Genomic DNA, 16,995 nt, shown 5'->3' on the forward strand with positions numbered 1-16,995 from the left:
TCCACAGTTTATGTATGGCATTCCAGTTCCTATTCTCATACATTTCTGTACATTAAACACACCCACTCCCAGAGGGTGTTTCAGATTTTAAAAATGCATTGAACACAGTAAAAGCCAGTTCATAACTAGACTAATTTAAAAGGGGAGAAGACACTGAAGAAAATGTATGATGTTACATATGTGATGTCCCAGCTTTATAGCTACCATACCAGAAAAGTCATAAGGATGCTGTTTTGTACTTAACAGACACTGAGAAGTCTGGTACCCATAGATCACAGCCAAATCAAACAATTCCTCCTGTGCTGAAGGTTCTTGTTATGTATCCAAAACTTATTTTGGTACAAAACAAACAATGCATAATTAACAAACGAGTATTTTCTCTAAGCTTGAGTCGTAGTTTTCAGACCTAAAATACTGACAGCCAGAAGTGAGACAAATGAGCTGGGTGACAGCAGAGCCAGAAGGGAACATGACTGTGGCCCAGGCACTCCACTGAAGGTTTCCAGGAGAGCTGACACAGAAATAGCCACAGCAAGGAAGAAATGGGACAAGACTAGTAGAGATAGTTGGAAGAAGAAATTGCCAAGGCCCCTTCCTCAAATTTATTCCCAGTCTACGCTGACTGAAGAGGCAATGGCAATGCTTAAGAGCCATCATTCTGGAGAAGCAGCAGTTTTTATTCAAGTTCTCATAACAACCACATTATTATATGTCATCATTATAAAATATTTATTATGAAGTATTTGCATAACATCAAACATTTTATTGTGAAATTGTCAAGTATCAAATATTGTTATTATATCAGGCAGAACTGTTAATTCTCTCTTTTGCTTATTTTGATTTTTAAAGTACCTTATGCTTACCTGCTTAAGTTCTGAATGCAGCAGTAGGACAAAGACTTCTCATAATTATGTTAGAAGGATGACATCTGTGCTCATTTTATTTTACTGTGTTATTTACATCTCACAGGATTCCTGATGTACATTTAGCAGTTCTCAGTTCTGTCACTTTCTACCTTTTTCCATAAGTTCTGCTCCATGGCATAATTTGACTAGTTTTACATCCACAAAATTGAAATTACATCTTTGGAGGGTTTTTTTTCTGATCTTGAGACACTCAAACTATTTTAGCAGCCTGCTAAGGGCTCACAAAAATCAATCTCAGCTTCATGTCCAAAACATATTTGGACAGTCCTGCTTGTTGCAAGGAAGACAAAATTTGAGATTGTAAAAACAGGTAGTTGCTCACAAGGTAGCCTCCGGAATAAGAAAGCACTTACTGTGCTTGGCAGAAACTTAAAATGTGTAAGAGTTTTATAACTAACAGTGGATTGTGTAAACAAAACACACACGAATCCAGACCAAGCAGCTGGATAAGGTGACATACATTTATCTATCAGTTTGTTACTTGCTCCTGCCCCATGAAAAGTGTGATATACTCTCAATAGGCCAACTAAATTCCTCATTAGGCTGTAGCTTTCTGTTACACCTCACCTGATGTGCCTGCAGGCACCAGCAGAGTGCTGGGGTCCTGCCATCCCCTGTGCTCCCAGCTGCACCCTCCCTCACTCTGGCAGACTATCCAAACCCAGCTAGAGGTGCTGATGCACTGTAAATACCTCCTTGCCAAAAAAGTGATTTGCTTCCAGCCAGATCAGCTCTCTCAATTGCTCATCAGAGAAGCTGTTACAAAGACATGGGGGGAAGCACATGGCCAGAGCTGGATGAGCCCCAGAGCTGGCCTGGCCATGGTCAAGGTTCCCAGACAATTAAATTCTGCTCGATATGCTATTCTGAGTTTCCTGGATTACTTTAACATTTGGTAGGGTAGCTGTGCATACTCATATCCTACACAAAACCTGCTATTTGTAGCCTGCAGAGTGCTTTTTAAGGTTTTGCATAAGGCACACAAAAACATAAATGGTATTTTACAGAGGTTATTAACAAGCCAAATTTATGATGGCTCAGCAAACAATAAATCCACTACACAGACTAACCAAAAGATCCTAACTTGCTAGTTTAAGAGTCCATTCAGTACTTATCAACTAAATAGGTTTATTCTGGACCTTTGCCTCTCTGAAAAGAGGCATCTCCTCATCAGCCCAGTTCCTTTCTATTTGGTCACTGTTTTGCTGGGAAACTCAAAAAGAGGCAAAGCACACTGATAATGACCACAGATTTCCATCATCTGTACAACCATATTTGCATGTCAATTATGAGGCTGTTAACTGGCTGCTCAAAAAGAGCTAGAGGCAATATTTATCAATATAAATCCAAACACATCTTTGTAAGAATCATGATGAAAACCAATGCAATTTTTCTAATGTTGCAGCTGCACTTTTCCTATCTACTAGGTTACATTTTTCAGATTAGATTGGGAAAGCAGGGACCAACATAATTTGTGCCTACTTGACAGATACACTTTATCTCAGCCATTAAAGATGTATATTTAATAGGTGTATTAAATTACAGCAGTATTAGAGGCACTGCTATTCAAGCCCCAGCCAATTTGGCAGAATCAAGTCTTTGCAGAAGTGAAACAAAGGAATACTTTTCTTTGCATGCAAACACATTAAAGATCAACAATTTTCAGTCTTAAAGGCTTCCCCAGGAATTTTCTGAATGTAAACAAGCAAGAGTACACTTAAGCTCGAAGATACAAAAGCAATAGATTCAGTCCAACACTGAGCAACAGAGAGGTAGGAACAGCACGACTGCCACTGCTCATCCTTCATGCCACCAGGAAACCAAGGCTTTTCATCAAGAAAACAAGTTTGATGTGTTGCTTCTTGAAGCACATTTTAATTGCTCAGGTTGAGATAAAACTCATCCATATTTTTTAAAAAATAAAACAATATGTTTTCTAGAAACAACCACTGACAGCAGCTTAAAAGAAGTAACACTGCAGGCAATTATGGAATAAGTGATTTCCATGTCACCATGTCTGAAGCTGCAGAATCCATTACCTCAGATTCCTCAGAATATTGCTCACCATGTTATGTTTCCAAACACTATCTCCAAAGAAGATTAAACTCAAAAACAAACAGCTGTCTCACATTCAAGAACATCACATATTTGCCTGGAAAAACACATTATTTTGGTATTTTACATATTTTCAGCATCTCTTACAATGCTTTTTTAATTAATTGGTGAAAAGAAATTGTCTTTGGATAATTAAATCATTATGAAAAGCTTAACTTGTCTGTTGTCTTTTGTCTTCCAATTTAATCTGAAAAAAACTAATCAAAATTTAAGTGATTTAATTGAGCTTTCCAGTAATGAAAACAACCAGAGAATCTGTAATTTGACATGCTTACTATTACCACTGGCATATTTCACCAAGACAAATAAAATGGCAAAATATGTGCAGGCAGATATATCTGCCCTTACTTCACCTATTTCACCTGGCAAGCAACAGGAATAAGACCATTTGTTCAACACAGCTGAGAACTTAGAACTAACGGCCCAATGAGAAAAGAGGATATCAATATGATGATGGTTTGACTTACAATCAGATAGTAATTTTTTTCTGATCGCGGTAGGTGGAAGAATAGAGGTTACAAATCCAACAGAGAACTGACATGTGCTTCTTACACTGAAACAGAAGAACAGGGATCCTCTGTTTTCCACCTTAGGATTTCCTCTGTTTTTGTCCTAAGCTTTACAGACCAAAAAAAAGGAAGGAAGCTGGGGGCAGGGGGCAAATGAAGAGGAACAGGGAAGAAACAGATAAGTTAAGAATGTTTAAGAAGTTTCCACTATTAGCCACGAATAACAGAGCAGCTCTGCCAACTGTTGTCCATTAAATTGTTTCAAAAATACAGACTCATATTTCTTCTTTATCAGACTAAGAAGAAACAATCTTAACACCAGAAGGAACACTTCTAAATCCCCTGCAAAGACACAAACTGCATGTCAAGCTCTGTATTCTCTTTGTACTGACAGGCCTAGTACAGACATGAAGAAAGGAACCATGCAGCCTAGGAAAAGAGGCATATTCCTCAAAGTTACAAAATATTATCCAACTTTATTTCTTATCAAAACTACCATTATCACTTACCAAAAAATAGCATTTACAGCCTGTGGCCCATCTCTGTCCTGCTTAGTTTCAAGCAGCATACCTCAGAGCTTCACCTATATGTCTGAGAGTGCTCCTCAGAGCTTTATCACTATGAACCACAGAATCCATAGGTACCTCTGCTGACATTTAAGTCACCCCATGCTATATTTTTCTCCAAAAGATAAGATAATGCACTTAAAACCCAATAGCCATCTTCACACAGGGCTTTTCTCAGAAGAAAAAAAGTTAATAGTCTTTATTTTATAGGTAACATCACCTACAGAAGTATGAATGCTACCTTACAAAAACACAACTACTGCACACTTATATAGTCTATAACACAACTCCTGCTGGATCAAGGATATAGCTGTTACCCATTAGGTTTCTATAATAAAAACAATGAAATAATAGAAGATTGCACTCAGGGCATGGGACAAAACAAAGCATCACAAGTACTGGTGTATCCTGTCCCAACCTGCCCAACATCTTGTACATACTCACTTCACTACACTACTCAGGAGAAAAGCTAAAATAAGACTTTATGGAGTAATCATTTAATTTCTGCACTGTAACCTGTAATTAAAGAGTTGCAAAAGAATAAAAAAAATATTATGTAGTAAATTATTTATGATAATAAAACAAAATGCCTTGCTCTAAAAACAATGAAGGAGAATTCCATCATTTCTATTATGGAAGAGTCCCTATTACACAGTTATAATGCCTTGTCCACAGTGTATGTAGATTCTCACTTACTACATGGTAAGTATTCATGAAAATGCTTCAGTATAGACCCTTATTTTTCACTTCTAAATAAAACTCAGAAATCATCATTTCAGTACAAACAACAACAAAATTCAAATCAAGAAATCCCAAGCAACGGATTTCAAATGGCAGCACATTTCTTCTCTGCTACAGAAAGGACTGAACAAGCACATGATTTAGCTACTGACTGCATTAGACCAGCCACCACCACCTTCCAGAGCCTTGAAAGCACAAAAACACACACTTGAAATCCAGTAACACAAAAAGCAGAACTGAAATAAATTTATTCCTCAAACAACTTAACTAAGGCTTGGTAATTAACAGCTCCATTTTCAGTTTTATTACCTCATCTACTAGTGTGGTTTTGTAAACAAAACCTATAAAGAAAACAAAATTCTTTGTACTGAGTAAACACACCTTACTCACTTTTAGTTGAAGTGATTTCAGTAGTTACTATTAAAGTAGATAAATAATTGCATTTGAATAAAAAAAAAAAAAAATCAGTTGACTTGGTTCCTTAACTGGAGAAAAATGAAAGGTGCAATCAGTATCAGCAAGGGGGTTTTTCCTACAGTAAGACTTTTGATTTTTTTAATACTGCAAAACTAATTTTTATCCTACTTTCTTATTCCAAACAACAAAAAAAAAAAAAAAAAAAAAAAAAAAAAAGAGCAAGCACAATGCGTTACAGATTGCAAAATCCAAGCTTGTTTCTTTGTCCCTATAGCGTAGGTGACTTTCACAGCTCCCCTATTCACCCATGAGCATCTGGAAGTTAGATCAGCACTATTTCTAAACAAAACATTTCAGGTGCCCAAAAATGCAAAGTTGACAAGTTACCGTATCATCTTTAAACTATATAACTGGGAACATAAATTCTGAGTAACCAGAAAAATGCATTATAAAGAGAAACTCAAGCAGCTGACTTTGGTCTCTTGTCACAGTAAAGATCTGAAAAACACATTCCTTTAAACATAGAAATGCTAACTAATGGCAAATCATTGTGGCATCCAAGCATCTTTGGTTGCTTATCATGCTGTGCTTCTCATAAAAAGATCTGCTTCTGCTAGTGACTACAGTTCCTAAATTTCATCTCTCAAACCTGTCAAGCAGGGCGCTTCCAACAGGCATGTGAGAGAAGGGAAATTTGGGAGTCAGTGTGGCTGACAAATGGAATAAATAGCATCAAAGAGAAGTGCCATTCAGTAAAGAGAAGAAGCAGAAATCATCAGCTGACAACTACAGGATGGAAGGAGGGCTGTCTAGACAAGCGTGTTCCGGAACAGGATCTGAGGGATTGATCAGCAGCTCCCCGCTGAACCTGACTCAGTGCAGCGCTGCTGCAACAGCTCTGAAACAAATGGCACACCAGAGTGACAAGCAGACAGGACACAGCACCTAAAGCACACACTAAGATTCTCATGCTTCACCTGAGAAAGTTTCCCTGCCCAGTTTTGAACATGGATCAATTGGTGATAGATAAGAACAGTTCATTTACAAGGAAAGAATGAAATAACTGGAGCTACTTCGTACAAAGAAAAGTCCTGGCAAGTCTTCATGTATACCTAATTTTACATTCAAGAGGAAAACTGAGTGCTCAACACTTACTAGGTAGTGTAATTGCTAAGTATTGACTACAGAAGTTGCTGATGATCTGCTTTCAGCATTTTAAAAAACATATTGGCAAACATGCTCCAGAAGTGACAGCTAGAATTGACCTGGCCTTGAGAAAGCAGTATAGATTAAATCTCTCAAAACTCTTCCTAAACATTTTTCTACATTTCTGTTGATCATCTTCAGGAAAAAAGCAACTTGAAAAGCAATCCTCTGTATTACATTATGCTAGAAGCTTTTAAGACATATTAAATGCATGTGACAAATAAATAGAGACATTTCCCACCAGGTTAGTCACCTGGCTTCCAAATCACTGGGAAGTGGATGATGGTCACCTCAAAGTCATTCTGCCCAGCTCCTCACAAACAGATAGCAAGAAAATGAAGAAAAGCAAAAGGTTACTCAATGATGTACAGTTCCATGCAAAAAAAAATCCCACAGTAACAAAAGAAATTCCATGAAATTGAAGCAAGACTTCTGCATTTCAACCGTTCTGTGAAAAACCAGGCTTTGATGGGTTACCAAGTTTGTTTCCTTGTACTTTCACAGAACCAACAAATCCAGTTAAAAGAAAAAAAACCACACACAAAAAAAACCCCAAAACACAAAGTCTTTAAAAGCCAAAGAAATGAAGTAACACATTCCCCAAGGGTGCAAACTGTCTGCTCAAAGTGCCTTGTCTCAGTTGCTGAATACATTAAAGTGTCACAAATGATCCAAGCAGTCAAATGCTCTCCTCAGGATTTTCCCCAATCCCAAAACTCAAATTATAGAGAACTTTATAGTACAAAACCTACATACTGAATTACACTCAAATTTGTAATTAGCTGGGAACTATGGAACATCATAGAAAATATTGTACAAGGCTGCAAACATGAAACCCAATTTTATTCTGAAGTTTCCTTTCTGGGTGCAGGTTAGGGAAGCAGAGAGATGAGTCAATGGCAGACACTCTTGCAGCAGTGCAAAAGCTGCTGAGATCTGCATGGTAGGAGTCCAGTACCCAATTATAGCTGCCTTGACAGAGAAGTTAGTGACTCCATCTCATGCTGCCCGAGTGTGCAGAAACAACCACACATTACATTAGCCTATGTTAGATTAAAAAAAACAAACAAAATCTCCTTTTCCACAGGGAGAACACAGTCTCACCTTCATGGCTTACATCATTTAATTCACCATTGTTCTATCACATTTTAGATAAACCCAGCCCAGCTAGTAGCCTCACAAGTCCAACAGTGAGAATTGTGGTGAAAAACCCTCAATACAGCGAAAGAGGAAGAAAGAGTGACATCAGTATACAGCTAACCATGAAATCACCACCAGAAATTTTCCTCAGTAGCCCCAGATATGTAGAGAATAGGAAAAAATTGGGTCTCTGAAGGACACTATATATCATGCTAACAAGCCAGCCAGCTCTGAGCTGTCCTTGGGAAATAGTGAAGACATTAAAAACATTGCAGAGCCATAAGGAAGTCTACAGATTTTTGGAGGCAGCTTTTTTAAATTAGTTTTAAAACCTTGATTTAGCCTTATTTCACCACCTAATTTGCCTGGTCTAAGACTATTCTTATGACCCAAAATTACTTAAGAATCTCAACTTCACGTTCTGTACTCCAACAGAACACAGTCAGCAGGTTTTTTTGCCCAAAAGCTGCAAGTTGAGATAATTCCAATTTTTAAACACATTGAAAGTTACTGCTTATATAAAAGACTAGAAAAAGTACCACCTTTATTTGACTGACATACTAAATTGATATAAAAGCCTCCATGACAAATGTGTCGTATGTCAAAAAGTTCCTATAGAAAATGTGTGGGTCTCTGATCTCAGAGAGCTGGAACTGGGGGAATATTTTATAATGGTCTCCCACTGTCCCAGTGAGGCAAAGGCAGCACTGGTGTCCTGCCAGCCTCATTCTTGGAGCCCCATGGTACCTCACCTCCACTTGGTTTCGAGTCACCAGCCATACAAACAGTTACAAGCTGTAACTAGAAAGCAAAAATCACCCTTCAACTGCCCCCATTCAAATGAACCCACAAATACATTATATTTTGCCCTGCCTTAACTCCCAATAGTTATTTAGACAACTTGATAGAAGTTTTGGATATAGCCCATTTTCCGTGAATGTATTAGTCTGAGACAAAAATGCAAAGTGAATTCCACATAGAAATGTGAGGCACAATTAATGGAGAGGAATGGAGGAAATAAGGCTTGATTAAGACTTTATTTGTATTGTTTGAAGAGGCACACAGGAAAAGCAAATGAAGTGTTTATGTTTAACAAAACACATTATACCATGCTATTGACAGAGCTACTGTTGAGCTAAACAAACCAAGTTCATTTACAGTAAAGTTAGTGCAGCCAGAAAGGGGATTGCAGCATGGAGATAAGGATATCTTTGCTACCTTTCAACAGGACTGCTAGCAAGACTAGTTTGGCTGCAACTCAGAACAGGACACAAGCCAATTGATGTGGCTTTTGTCTATGTGCAAGTCAATACTGCTCCTGTGATCAACTAATAGGCCTCTGTCTTTTTCCTCCTTTGAACCTCAGCTTACAGCACAAAGCCATTTGAACCTTACACTTCTCCATCTATAAACTAGGAGATGCCCAAACTTCATGGCCCTCTCAGAAAGGCACGTTTATGGCTTAACCACACTAAAAATATCAATCACTATTTCAGCTTGGCAGAGTTAAAACGGTATATTTTGCCATACAGCACCCGGAATACCATTCTGCTTATAAATTGATACATTCAGCAACCATTTTTAATTAGTCTCCTTAATTAATCTTTCCACCTTAATCCAAAAAATGCCTTCCAGAGAAATGCTGAGAAACTTTGTGCTCAGTGAAAAGGGTAAATCACCTACTTTGCAAAAAACACAACTGCACCCTTACAGATTCAGGTAAATCAAAGAAAACACATGATATGGCAACATGCAGATCTGGTGAGACAAAAAGAAAAACAGATATCCTGAATATAGAGGATGAAACAGAATTTCTATCTTTACTCCAAACAGCAGCTACAAAGTAATTATTTAGTCCAGTGATTTATGCATTACAGCTAAAATTTTCTAGTACACACCAACCAGTAAAAGTCACTTTTGAAAGCTACACTAACTGCTTTGCTGCCTGCAGAGCATCCAAAGCTAGGCAATCTTAAATTATTCATCTTAACAAAGCATTTGATGATTGTTCTAAACAATATTGGTCATTGGTTGGACTCTATGATATTGGAGGTCTTTTCCAACCTAAATGAATCTGTGATTCTCTTGGGTTCTGAACTCACATAGATCAGTATATGGTATTCATGCAAGCCAAATCCATTTGACATCTACCACATTTAAACATTATTAACAGCAAAAAATAATCTTACCTCTCCTACCCTTTAATCAGCATCCTTTGTGCTAAATACTCCACATAACTGACCTCAGGATCCTTGGTACAATGCCACCACAGGTGAAGGTGTGACTCAAAACATACGCAATTTCAAAGTGAAATATACAGGCTTAACCTTCTGTTGTGAAAATACAGATATCCAAACCCAAACAAAGCAAGTTCTCAATATTGGAGAAATATTCCTATTTCACTTTTAGCATCCTGATGGATAATACAACATAACTGACAAAATCTGCAGCCTTGGAAATAAAAACACACAACTGTAGTATAAAAGGTGGCATACAAATTTGCAGTAGTGTTTTCCTCACAGCAGCATGAATGTCTACCATGAAATGAACAAGCAGTGTGTCTGCCTATTAGTAAATTAACTGTGAGTTAAGCAACACGCTCAGTGAAAAAAAAAAAAATCAACCAGACATTATCAATAGCTAGCAGGCAGAAGTTAAAAAAATTATAGAAGAGAATGCTGTGACTTGTATTACCTGTCCCTCAAAGTGGGACCAGTCAGGCTGTGCCAGTGAGCAGCAGCCACCTGGTACCAGCAACCCTTCAGTGCAACCAGGTGGCTCTTGTCTGGTTATTCATCCATTTTGGCATCACAGTAGAAATGTGCAGCACACAGCATGTGCTGCAGAATTCAGACTGAAAATGCAGATGAGGTCTGATGTTGATGCAAGTCCTGAGCTCTTTGCATAAAGGATGCATATGCTTGCTTCAACTAATCAGGATTCTCAAAGGCGTTTCCTAACACACCCATTTTTCCAGAGCAGATAAACATACAAGTATGAAAATAGCTGTTTGGAAATGTAATAATTCTATCAGCAAAAAAACCCAAGAACACATAAGTTGGTCTATGGTGCAAAATGCAAGTTTGATTTATGAGGTTCACTTCACATAAAGTTTAAACAATTATGCAGCAAGATACAAGCCCTCCTCCTGCCTCCCCTCCACGGCTATGTTGTACAATAGCTTACAGGGTAATTGGGTGTGAATATTTTGCAGACAGCACTCATCACACAGGTGAGTGAGCACACAGCATAAAAAGCAGTCCAAGAGAAAAATTAAATTTCTTTAGGTTAGTATTTCAACATTTTGCAATAGTCATATTGAACTATAATATCATTCCCATCCAAGGGGTACAGAGAAATCAATTTGAACAGTGGCTTTTTGTTACTATCTTGAATAGCCTTTGGAAGCCAAATCACAGAAAACCAGGAAATGAATTTAAATAAGAATACGCATCGTTTGGGTGACTATATTATATTTGCACAAATAAAGACAATCTTTGTAGCGGGCCACATTTTCTGGTTGATGCAAAGGAAGCTCTCTGTTGAGAAATTGCAACTGTATCTCTTTAGCAGGAGTAAGATTTCAGTGGCACCAGCTGTGGTAAGCAAGGTAGAGCTGAAGAGCAATTCAATTCACCTCTAAGTACCAGAAAAGGGTTACTAAACGTAGAAAAGCTTACTTAAGGGATATCTCTTAATTGTTTAGCAACGATGAGATAGTTATTCAAATAGGGGGAACAGTTTAATCTGGTTTTTTCAGTATAAGAAAGATAGTGGTTTTTAGCTCATATATGGGAGCAGGGGGAGAATGCTTTCAGTTGTGAAATAGCACACTAGGATCAAAAATAAAAATAAACAAGAAACAGACAGAGAGGAGGGCTGCAGCTTGAAATACTTGACGGCTAATATCCAGCATGCCATTCCAGGGAGTCCCAGAGTGATTTTTAAGCCTCTTGCCATCCTTGTAAAGAAAGGCGGGTGGCAGGATTAATCAATATCTTGCAACCCAGCTGTGACCCGACAAATAAAGAAGTCAAGAAAAAAAAAAATCCCATCGGTGATCTGTGTCATTTAGCATTCGGAGGACGGCAACATCTGGGCTCAACTCCAGATGGGACGGAGCGGCCCCGCGCTCTCGGCTCGCCACAGCGCTGCTATACACACACACACAAAGGAGGGCTCCGCGCTCCTCCCGCTTTTCTCCAACACGAACAACTCCGCGTTCAAACGCGACGTAAACACACGGAGAGCTGCCTACTACGCCGGCAGGTCTGTCCAACAGTTGAGCGACCCCCGTGTCAGAGGGGGCTATTGTCCGGGACCAGCGGCCGGCGCTCACCGGGTGTTGGCGTAGGCGGTGCCAAGAAAAATAAAATCACTGCGAGCCTCTCCGACCGTTCCGCAAGCCAAACCCGCGGGCTTCAGAGCCCTGCACCGGGCAGAGGGGAGCGAACAGGCGAGGCAGCGCGGCTCCCACAAGCGACACTTTGTCTGGCTTCCAGCGAAGCAGCGACAAAACCCCCGACGCGCGAACAATGCCCGCGGCCCCGTCGCCGCTCCTTGCCGAGCCGGACACCGTCTCCCACCGGGTCTCCGCTCTCAGCGATGTTTTTTAGGCTGCTTTGTTCCCCGTGAAACGCCAGCCTTTTCACCCAGCGCCGGCGGGGAGAACCGAGCGCCCGCCTGGGAGACTGGGGACCGGCCCCTGCCCCATCCCCTGGCAGCAGCGGGAGACGCCGGAGCCGCGGCTGGGGCATCGGCCGCTCTTTGTTGTGCCCCCGGGAAGGGGCCGCACCCCCGTGCCCCGACGGGACCTGGGCTCCCAGCGCAGCGCCCACACGGGCAGGGCGCTGCCTTCGCTCCAGCGGCAGAGACGGCAGCAGCGCCCCGCGGGGCGAGCCCGCTGTGCCCAGGATGCGCTCCCCGCCGGCAGCGCCGCTCCTCGCCCCCGCGCTGCCCCGCTCGCCTTCTCTTGCACTCACCCACGCCGTACTTCTCGTGCTCCGTGGGTATCCACATGCTCGCGGCGTGCGAGCGCCCGTTCCCCCGCCAGCCCCTCCGCCGGGAGCGGCGCTGGCCGGCAAGCGCGTCCGCTGCCCGGGGCTCCCGCCGCGCTCAGCCGCGGCTGCCCGGCCCCAGCGGCGAAGGCATTGTTCGGGCGGGCGGACTGACTGACTGAAGCGCGCTCGCCGCCAGCCACTTATATTCCCCGTCCCGCTGCACGCCGGGGAACGTAGTGCCTCGATGCGGCCGCGCCCCTCGCCGCCCGCGGCCGCGGAGAGACTACGAGCCCCGTCTGGCCCCGCGCTCCCCGCCGGGGCGGAGCGGAGCGGGGCGGGGCGCGGCTCCCGGGGCCGCCCCGCGCCGGGCGGGCCGAGCGGCGGCCGTGGCGGCATGGCCGAGTCCCGAGGGGCTGCGGGACCGGCGGCAAGGGGAGGTGAGTGCCCTGCGGGAGGCGTGCGGGTCTCAGGCTGCGCTCCCCCGTTCCGGGATCCCGCACGGACGGTGGGACGGGGCTGGCGCAGCCTGGGATGGGGAGCGGCAGACACGTGTGCGGCAGCCGGGAGCCCCAGGGCCTGGCGCGGTGGACTCGCTTGTCGCCCGTCGGAGCGGGGTCTGCAGAGAGCCACGGACAGCGCCGTGCCCTCGTCCCGCTGCTTACAGCGACCTGAGTCGCTCTGGTCCTGCTGGTGCCCGTCCTTCCGCGTTTGGCACACGGAACTGCGGGGACAGGGAGAGTTTCCAGCAGCGGGTCGGAGTGGAGAGGGGGCTGATGCCGGCAGCGCGCCAGAGCGGTGGGACACGGGGCTGATGGTCCGGGGAGCATTTTGCCTCCTCACATAAATCTGTTTGTCACCGCACATCGCACAGTGCAAAGCCGGCGGTGCACAGCGAGGAGCACAAATGGTCCGTGGGGAATTACTGCAGGGATAAGCCAGGTGCCGTAAGCAGCAAGAGCAGCAGGGTTTGGGGTTTGTGTGCTTGTCGAGAGGTCTGTATGTCTGTCTGCACCCTCCTGGAAGGAGCTTAGCTACAGCTCACCGTGGATAAACCGCAAGAAATCCTCGGGCTACACTGGTCCTTCTAAGAGAAGCCTGAGTGTTTTGAGGCAGGAGCAACAGCTTGGGTTATATCTTCTGATCCTGTGGAAAGGCACACGCAGAAAAAAGGGAGAAAAGCAATGGTAATGATGCTGCTTTGCCGGGCTTACCAGGTACAAGTTGTCTCTAAAATGAGTATATCTGGTTTTAGAAAAGTGTTCTCCAATGAAATCAATATTCTGAAGTGGTATCTAGAGGTTTTATGGGTTTTTTTTGTTTGATCCAAATGAAAAAAGTAGTTTAATGTTTTTGTAGAGAGTAGCTTTCAGTTTAGGTTGACTTTAACTTCTGCTGTCAAGTCATTAGTAGTGTGAAGGACACAATGAAAGGAAGTCATGTACAAGGAGGCAGTTTCAAACCTAGAATTAGAGCACTTTTATTCTGTGTTTGGGCCTTTGATAGTGAGTGGTCTTTTCAAGTGGCATTTGTGTTGTTTGTCTAGCATGTGTCCTTATTCTATTCATAAAAGTAATATCAATTTATGCTAGTAGTTAGAGCAGTACCCTTGCCTTATTTCTGTGTTCCAGTATGTTGGCATGAACCTCATACATGAAAAGCCAGACCCTTTTAGAGCATTGCCCCACTGGTGTAATTGCACCCAGAGGCAAAGCTGTGCTGTTCTAACTATTGGAAAGAACATGTGCCTGAGTCTGTGCAACTTTTCTGTGTATACATTGGTCTGTGTGCTAGAGATGATGAGGTTACCCTGAGGTTTTTTCAGATAACTCTTGTAAAGATATTGGCACCAGTTCAAAGAAAAAAAGGAATTTTTTGGAGGAAAATGGAAATTCAGAGGCCTGTGCTGTTTTCCTTTTACTGAGCACAAACACTCTTTGAAATGACTGGAGGACTTTCTCTGTCTTTGCTCCCAAACTCACTTTGCATTTCCTGGCACATCATTTGGAGTCTCTAGGTAATGAAAAATGTAAAAATCACTGTTGAGAATCAAAATAATAGATGTCAGGCTAAATTAACTTTTATGTCAGCCTATAGACTTTCATGTCCATCCATGTGCTTCATCTCCCCATAAGACAGGTCTGCCAGCATGCTGGCTGGGAGTCATAAAATTGTGCTCCAGCCTTGTAACTGCTGTCTCTCATGTTAACCATGACTGACTTCAGCATTAACAATCTTCCCTTGGACAAAGGCAAGCATGTCCTGTAGCTCAAGCAGCCTTTTCAAAATTATTTGTTTGCAACACACTTACTTAGGGTCAAGAGATCTTAAGGGTATAAATCACATTTTCAATGGGCAAATAAATACCCCACCCTAATATTTATTATTTCTCTTCCTCTGAACAAAATCTTTATTCGTTGAGAGGTTTAACTTTTACAGAACTATTCTTGTACTTGCATGTGCACCTGAGGTATGTCGCTTACTTGGAGGCAGCATCTAGGAAAATTAAATAATATACTATTTCCTGGCATGCTGATTCTATTTACAGGAAAACCTGTGGTTTTATATTCTAATCCAGGACAGTGTTGCTTTCTAGTTAGTTCCTTCCAGCAGCCTTCACCAAGTGGCTTTTAATAAATATATCGCTGTCCACAGTACAGTTTGTTCAGTCTGCATATCAACCCTTCTTGCAGCATCTGTCAAAGGATTTTAAAATGAGTATTTTTTCATTGTTGCATCAGTAGTCTGACAGTTACAGTTTCCTACTCAAGGTCTTCTTGTGCTCAAGTGCTTTTGAACACATGCTGCTGGGGTGCGCCATGTCCAAGCACAACATGTTTGATTCCTTCCATGTATCTCTCTCATACTCCATTTTTAAGAATATTCAGTTGCTCTGGAAAACAAAAGTTTGACTGGTCTTGCACGTCTACTTTTTTTTTTTTGTTGTTCTACCTAGAGGATACTCCGGTGAAAGCTGGTTCATTCCTGAAAGTACGGCCATTACTTCTTTTGCTCAACTCTCTAAGTTTTGTTAAAGATGCTATTAGAGCTGCTCAACGCAGTGGGCTCTGGAGTGCAGGGTTTTCTCTTTCCTGGTCACTGACAGGCAGTCCCATGTATGGAAAAGAATTCTCCATACAGGTTAATGGATGCATTCCTTGTTAGATTCACAAGCACTCCCATGTTCACAGGCCACTTCGTGTATCAGTGCAGGTTCTTAAGTCTGTTTAAGTCCATTTCATAAAGTATACAAAATTTCCCTATCACCTTCTGATCCCGTCCACAAACACCCTCAAAAATACCATAGTACATATGATAGTCACACATTTCCCCTTTCCTATCAGTGACAAAAGTTCATCTTGACCCTGTTCAAGTATGTGTGAGTAGTTCCTTTAATGCCATTAGTTCCCATATTGGCAGAGACAACTTACTGTCTCTTTTCACGTGCTCATTATCATTTGTGTGCAATCTACCATGTCCCGTGTTAGTTGTTGTTTCTTTTATACTGAGTAGTCCTTAACCAAATAACTGATGCACTAGATGCCTTCCCAGCCCCTGCTTCCTTCACTACCACTCCTATTCACATCAGGCTGAGTCCTTTACTTCTTTCCTCTCTAAAATACTCACAGAATGCATGGTGGTGAGTGGGGAGCTGCTGGCTGCTTGTGTCTGTGGGTGAAACCTCCAGCAAGGTGGCAGAGCAGCCATTGCCCCGAGCACAGATCTGCCCCCGAGCACAGATCTGCCCCAAGCACAGAGCTGCCCCCGAGCACAGAGCAGCCATTTCACTGAGCACAGAGCTGCCCCTGAGCACAGATCTGCCCCAAGCACAGAGCTGCCCCTGAGCACAGAGCAGCCATTGCCCCGAGCACAGAGCTGCCCCCGAGCACAGAGCAGCCATTTCCCTGAGCACAGAGCTGCCCCTGCTCATCTCCTCATTCTGGAGAGACCCTCAGACCTTGGCCTGATGAGCAGCCCACGTGTATCTGCCCATTTCTGTCTGATGGGTTTAGAGGTTGATGTCCTCTCAGTACCCTTCCTTGAAAACCCCCACCTGTTCCAAATGGTCACACATGGGGTTGCATCCTCATTGTTTTCCCACAGGGCACTTTGAAGCATCCAGAATAACACTGGTGATTTCTCAGGTTATGTCTTTGTGTGCAGTAGAGGATTGCAAGACCTGAGGCTTCCACCATACTGCAGATTTTGGGCAGAGAGAGAAGAGAGTCCTTTTACTACTAGGCATGATAAGCTCTGTAAAGGATGCAGTTTAATCATTGTGAACTGAACAATTAGCAATTACACCTGGAGGACAGGTTCACTAATTAATTCTGGAAGTGCAACGCAATTTATTTTAATATGATTACCAGAATGGATC

General features: G+C 42.5%; 2 protein-coding genes across 5 annotated transcripts in view; one reads left to right on the plus strand and one right to left on the minus strand.

Annotated features, from left to right (window-relative positions):
* Positions 1–12,792, minus strand: part of DOCK4 (dedicator of cytokinesis 4) — a 221,933-nt gene extending 209,141 nt beyond the window's left edge. For all 4 annotated transcript variants that reach the window (XM_064702645.1, XM_064702643.1, XM_064702644.1 and 1 more), the window contains exon 1: positions 12,603–12,792. In XM_064702645.1, coding sequence (XP_064558715.1) covers positions 12,603–12,639 — 37 coding nt within the window. In that variant the 5' untranslated portion in view covers positions 12,640–12,792. The remainder of the gene's footprint in view (positions 1–12,602) is intronic.
* Positions 12,788–16,995, plus strand: part of ZNF277 (zinc finger protein 277) — a 41,283-nt gene continuing 37,075 nt past the window's right edge. Inside the window, exon 1 of the mRNA XM_064702646.1 lies at positions 12,788–13,057. Within this exon, the coding sequence (XP_064558716.1) occupies positions 12,865–13,057 (193 nt within the window). The 5' untranslated portion in view covers positions 12,788–12,864. The remainder of the gene's footprint in view (positions 13,058–16,995) is intronic.

This window comes from Zonotrichia leucophrys, chromosome 1A (assembly GCF_028769735.1).
Source record: "Zonotrichia leucophrys gambelii isolate GWCS_2022_RI chromosome 1A, RI_Zleu_2.0, whole genome shotgun sequence".
NCBI classification, from domain to species: domain Eukaryota; kingdom Metazoa; phylum Chordata; class Aves; order Passeriformes; family Passerellidae; genus Zonotrichia; species Zonotrichia leucophrys.